This window comes from Camelus dromedarius, chromosome 16, assembly GCF_036321535.1.
Source record: "Camelus dromedarius isolate mCamDro1 chromosome 16, mCamDro1.pat, whole genome shotgun sequence".
In the NCBI taxonomy this organism is placed as follows: domain Eukaryota; kingdom Metazoa; phylum Chordata; class Mammalia; order Artiodactyla; family Camelidae; genus Camelus; species Camelus dromedarius.
Window position 1 is genome coordinate 53592022 of NC_087451.1, and position 6456 is coordinate 53598477.

Genomic DNA, 6456 nt, shown 5'->3' on the forward strand with positions numbered 1-6456 from the left:
AAGGATCAGATTTGGGTGGGGCAATGAGGAAAACAGAAAACCTCTGAAGATAGACTTGTGAGACAAATTAGTTAGTCTTCTGCATTGCACTGCACAATGGGCCCCAACTGAGGGGCCTCAAGCAATTCCTCCAGTGGTTGGGGCTCTCTCTCCCATCCCTTTTTCCTTCTAAGGAAATGTAAAGCCCAGAGAAAGCAGAAAGAGGTCCTGGGCTTTCTGGACACTGAGCTTGGGTGGGAGTATGCCAGGGCCTGGGTGAGTTTCATGGGCCCCTTGGAACATAGGAGGAGGACTGAAGGGCAGAGAGGCTGGGCAGGCACCTTCACATAAGCCAGGCTTCTGAGTTCTTGGGGTCCAGAATCTCCAAAAGTAGTTCATGGCCAGTTAGCCAGGCCTGGTTTCCTAGAAATTCCTTAGATCCCAGAAAGCGGGGGGTAGAGGGGTGGGGAGCGGGAGAAAGGGTTTATCTTTTTCAACTGGTACTTCAGGATTTTATAAGATCCTCTCCCATTCCCTCCTTCAACTTCTCTCTTTCCCTCCTTGTGCTGTTGGCCCTGGGTCTTATCTTGATGACTCTTTCTCTGTCTCTCTCTCTCTCTGAATATACAGGTCATGTACGTCATCTTTCCATAGCTTTGCCTCCACCCTTAAACAGAAATCCAGACCCCTTTTACAGGTCCAGCAGCTCCATTTTCCCTCCAGGTCTGAACGTTCAGCGTCCCAGGCTCCAGCTCTCATGTCTTCTTTGGAGCTCGTGTCCCCCTCTCTCTCCCTTCCACCTCTCTCTGAATTTGGAGCCTTCTGGGCAGTAGCTGGGGTCCCTGGACCCGGGAGCAGCTTATCACTGCGCATCCGTGTTGGGAGTGGCACCTGGAGTGAACTGGGATGCTAGTAGCCACGACCCAAAGCAAGAGTCTTCCAGAAATACCCTTTAATTCCTATTTACCAGCCTCTTCTGGCTCAGGCTCATTCCCAGGTTCCCCTTTCAGGCCCAGAGTGGGGGGCAGCCCCCCCCGACTCCCCCCCCCTCCCCGAGAGATGGACACTTTATAGGGAGAGCTTTTTATTCTCTCGTTAAACCTGCCAAGGCACAGGAGACAGAGCTAGGGAGGGAGAGGAGGCAACTAGGCGGCTGAGGCGGGGCCGGCTCCATGTCCCCTCTCCCGCCTCCCACTACTCCCCTCCCCTCGACCTAGCTGGGTTGCTCCAAACTGGAAAGCAGGAAAAGGATACCTCTTTTCTCTTGTTTTTCAAGTGCAATAAAAGACAGACAGAGAGGGAGGGAGGGAGAGAGGGAGGGAGGGAGGGAGAGAGGGAGGGAGGGAGGGAGAAGGGGAGTCGGGAGGGGGGAGGGGAGGAGAGAGAAAGGCGGGGGTGGGGGGAGAGAGAAAGAGAGAGGGGAGGGAGAGGGAAGGAGAGAGAGGGTGAGAGAGGGAGAGAGAGGGAGAGAGAGGGGGAGAGAGAGGGGGAGAGAGGGGGAGAGAGGGAGAGAGAGAGAAAGTATTTTTGCGATTTCTGCCATGAAGATTTTACTAGCTTCTCTCCGCCAGGCCGCAGCCAATCAGCGCGCGTGCCCGGGCACCTGCGTCTCCTGCGTCAGGACGGCCGGGCTGAGCGAATGCAGGCGCCGAGCGAGCTGGGAGCGATTTAAAACGCTTTGGATTCCCGGGGCCTGGGTGGGGAGAGCGAGCTGGCTGCCCCCTGTATCCCCCACCCCCAGCACCCCATGAACCGACCCTCGGCCCGATGGAACCCGGCAATTATGCCACCTTGGACGGGGCCAAGGAGATCGAAGGCTTGCTGGGAACGGGAGCGAGTCGGAATCTCGTCGTCCACTCCCCACTGACCAGCCACCCAGCGGCGACGCCGACGCTGATGCCCGCTGTCAACTACGCCCCCCTGGATCTGCCAGGCTCCGCGGAACCGCCAAAGCAGTGCCACCCATGCCCCGGGGTGCCCCAGGGGGCGCCCCCAGCTCCGGTGCCTTACGGCTACTTTGGAGGCGGGTACTACTCCTGCCGAGTGTCCCGGAGCTCGCTGAAACCCTGTGCCCAGGGGGCCAGCCTGGCCGCCTACCCTGCGGAGACTCCCGCCTCCGGGGAGGAGTACGCCAGCCGTCCTACCGAGTTTGCCTTCTATCCGGGGTACCCGGGACCCTACCAGCCTATGGCCAGTTACTTGGATATGTCGGTGGTACAGACCCTGAGCGGCCCTGGGGAGCCTCGCCACGACTCCCTGCTGCCTGTGGACAGTTACCAGCCCTGGGCCCTTACTGGTGGCTGGAACAGCCAGATGTGTTGCCAGGGAGAACAGAACCCACCGGGTCCCTTCTGGAAGGCGGCATTCGCAGGTAAACTGCCCACTACTCTGGATCCCTTTGGCGCCAAGCGTTGGGTTGTAGGCTGTGCTGGCACTTGCCTGGGAGGAGGTGGAAGGAAATTTGGGGCTGGTGAGGAGGAACTTGGTTCTCCTTGGTTGGCTTTTAGGATTCTGAAGGAGTCTAGGCAGTTAGAGAGCCTGGGTGGAGACCCCAGAGGGTCAGTGCTGGGTGCTGTCTGAAACCTGAGGCCCACCTGGCCCCCTGACCTCCACAGGAGGCCTTGGGACCAGTCTTTCAACATATCAGAGTGTTTGGCTCTCTTAGCTGTTGTCTGGGGCTCAGGGTCTCCCTGCCCAACAGGATCCCAGTTTAATTCTACAAAAGGGTTAAATAACTCTCAATTCCTTTAGTGTGGGGGTGGAGTAGGGTGGGTGGAAACAGAGATATTGGATGCTGTGTAAAGAATGCAACATCTCACTTTCTCTCAGATGAGTTTTTCACTTTCCAAAGGGAAGTTTAGATTTTTTGCAGCCATGACTTAGGTGTGTACATTGGTGCATGTGTGTGTGCATGTGTGTGTGTGTGTGTGTGTGTGTGTGTGTGTGTGTGTGTGTGTGTGTCGGGAGTGGAGGCAGAAATGTGTTCCTTCCTATACAGAAATTGCCTGTAGAATCTATGGGTGGCCAAGAGCTGGAAAATGCTCGTGAGGGTGGATGTGTGTTGACCGTGGGCAAAGGTCTGGCTCTGAGAGATGGGTGTGTTTGCAGACTTGCAGGTGTGAGGGCAGTGATGAGTAAAGATGGCCTGCAGAAACCTCTTCTTTCCACGGCTGAGGGGTGATCGGAGAGCCATCTGGATGCTGAGATGTCCTCCTGTGCTTTGGGGGAATGGGAGTGCACGAATGCCTGTAGGGTGGCCTGGGTGCTTCTATGGGATGACTTCACTTGTGGGGCCTGGGTCTGCACCAGGCGGTGATCTGAGCATGTCTTTCTCTCCCTGCCTCTCCTGCTGCCAGACTCAAGCACGCAGCACCCTCCAGATGGCTGCGCCTTTCGCCGCGGCCGCAAGAAACGCATTCCCTACAGCAAGGGGCAGCTGCGTGAGCTGGAGCGTGAGTATTCCGCTAACAAGTTCATCACCAAGGACAAGAGGCGCAAGATCTCGGTGGCCACCAGTCTCTCTGAGCGCCAGATTACCATCTGGTTTCAGAACCGCCGGGTCAAGGAGAAGAAGGTCCTGGCCAAGGTCAAGACAAGCGCTACTCCGTGAGGGACACCCAGGCTGGAAGGGAGGGGGAAGTGGGGGTATCCTCGGGAGACTAGGAGCCTGCCAGGGCCAAGCTGGGTCCCAGGACTCTGATAAGAGGCTCCCAGAGGTGATACATTTCCCAGACCAACACTCCTGGGCTGTTCCTGGACAGCCCGAGTACTCCATATGTCCCAGAGAGCCAGGGAGGCCCAGAGATACAGTCCAGTCCAACCAGGTAACATCACCTGAAGGACCTGTCCTAGTCATAATCATTCATCCTGGCAGTGGCAATAATCACCATAACCAGTACCAGCTGCCATGATAATTAGTCTCATATTTTCTATCTAGAGCTCTGTAGAGCACTTTAGAAACCGCTTTCATGGATTGAGCTGATCATGAATAAATGTGGAAGGAGACAAGTGGCAGGACAGCGTTCTCTGGATTCCCTTTTGTTTCCAAAGCCCATCCCCATCCCAGTGAGGGTAGAGGAGACAAGAAATAGCAGATTCACCCCTGTGATTACATTGCCCATTTAGCATTTTTCTAAGAAGATGACAGCTAGGCAGAGTGGATAACGATGGAGAGTACCTCTCCCTCCCTCCCTGTCCACCCCCTATTGTGTACCCAATGGTCTCAGAAGTCCCCAGTCCCAACTCTTCAATTTTGACCATGTGTGAAAATGAAGCAAGTAGGCTGGCCTCCCGGATCTGTTCTTCCTTCCAGAGAAATGGGGTTTGAGAAAGTGCCTGGATAATTCACCACTTCTCCAAAGCTTTCCAAGTCCTTCCTTAATGTTCCTGGTGGTTCTGACCTAATCAGGTCATGGTTCATTGGGCATTTGGGAGCTGCGTGAAATAGACATTTGTGGCTTTGTAGATGGAGCCCCTCCCAGGCATAAATGGTAACAGAATGAGAGACTAGTATCCTATACTATGGCAGTCACGGCCCAAACACACTGGTATAGCCCAGAAGCAGAAAAAACAGAATATGGCCCCTTCGCCATCCATTCCTCCTCTGCTTGGCCTCCGGTGACACGCAGAGGAGCTTGCAGGGCTCAGGCCTGCGATGTGGCAGGCCCTTTTTCAGGTGAAAGAACTACGGGTGGAAGAATCCCAAAACCCAGTCTCAGAGTGGGGAATGGCAGGCTGCTGGGACAGCAGTGGGCACAGACTTATTTCCTTTTCACTTTCAGTTCATGTACCCTGAATCTCGGGTGGGTGGAAGGCGGGATGGCGCCAATTGTGTTTTCCACATCCATGTAGACAGAGACCCATAATGCGGAATTCCAGAAACCTGGGGCAGACTGCTTGCGGAGCCAGGAACCCTAACACATGTCCCTGGTTTCGCGTGCCTGGGCCCAGGGCCGGGTGGGACTCGCTACCTTAGCCATGCAGCAAAGCCAGCAGATATTCGCTGGATCTTCCTGCAACCTGGGCTGGGGAGGGGATCCCGGCAGACACTCTTCTAGCGCACAGACATCAGTCGGAGAGGAGCCGCCGCCGGACACACGTTCAGAACCACCTAGCAGAGGGCAGGTGGGATGCGAGCAGACCGAGGGGGGCCGCGGCCACGGTCTGGATGGCCGGTCCATCTCGAAGCAGAGTGCTTGTTCTCCAGAAAATCCTGAGTTGGCCGCCTCAGCTGAAGGATTCTGGTATTTCCAGACTGTGGTCGGGTGGGACCCCAGTCCTGGCTCCTCTTCAGGGAAAGAGCTGAGAAGGCTCTACTAAATCTATTTACCAAAGAGGAGTCGGAGGCTGAGGGGAAAGGCCCCGAAGACAGGCAGTTACTCACTCTCTGTCCCCCTTGGTCTCTTTAGAATGTGTATGCTTGGGAGGGGGGTGTCAGATTCCTGATTTAAACAATCCTTCGAAGCCCTGTGGTCCAGTTTCAGCTCCCCGGTAATGCGCCCCGCCCAGAGGAGGTTGCTTTTGCCTTCCACGTTCCCTTTCAAGCGAAGTCCCAAGGCGAGTCGCTGTTAACATCGTAGGTTCGCAAGGGTAGTACAAAACCCTCCCTTGCCGCTTCAGAAATGGGAGACTTCAGCGCAGATAGGCATGTGGGTAGAGTGTGGGACAAATGAGGGAGAGCGCCATGGTGCCGGCTCCCCACAAGGGAAGGAGAAAGGCCACAAGAGGGGTTGCCACTTGGACTTAACGCGCGATGGCCTAGGTAGAGGCCTGAAGGAGTCAGGAGCCTCGATACTCTGGACTCCCAGGGATCTAACTTCTCCACTCTGATATCAGGGGCTTAAAATTTCGGGGCTCCTCTATTATTCTCTCGCAATAATTTCAGAATGAACAAAAGATTTGGGATTTTAGAGATTTATTTTACTACCAAAGCGTTTGGATTATTAAAAAGACAAGGGCGCCCCCTTCCGGCAGAAGTTCGCAATTTCAGGGAAACCCGCCAGGGGCTCAGCTTTAACCCCCTAATCGAGCCTTCTGGTTTCCGGATACATAGGGCCTCAGGGGTTGGGGAAGTCGGGGCTGCTTGTGAGAGCGCCAGGACCTGGAGTCGCCTGGAATTGGGCCAGGGTACCGGCAAATGTATCGGTTCAGCGGCCGAGAGACCCAGGAGAAAGGCAAGGAGGGCAGCAGGAGCGATTTCGAATAGAGAAAAAAGGGCGGCCAGAGCTCCCCGGGAGCAAGGCTGCGGCGCCATCTGCCCTGGATCCAGGTCTTCGTTTCAGTGAAATATTGTATTTATCTTTCTCGCCAGAAAAATTCGCGGCGAACCCCTCTCCACCCCCTCTTTCCCCGCCATGAATCATTTACTTGTTTGGAACCTGTGCAAAAAAATTTAATTTCGTTTTGTATTAAACTCTTTTATGGAAGCCCTTTCCAAACACCAGTTTCACTCCCGAGGAGAATTATACCCTATCCCAC

The 6456-nt window shown here is 55.0% G+C and overlaps 1 protein-coding gene across 1 annotated transcript; it reads left to right on the top strand.

The window, feature by feature from the left end:
• Positions 1–1685: 1685 nt before the first annotated feature.
• HOXB13 (homeobox B13) lies at positions 1686–3599 on the top strand. Its single transcript, XM_010987964.3, has 2 exons — positions 1686–2350; positions 3336–3599. Exons 1-2 carry the CDS (start codon positions 1747–1749, stop codon positions 3587–3589), a joined length of 858 nt encoding a protein of 285 aa, XP_010986266.3. The 5' UTR covers positions 1686–1746; the 3' UTR covers positions 3590–3599.
• The last annotated feature ends 2857 nt before the right edge of the window (positions 3600–6456 follow it).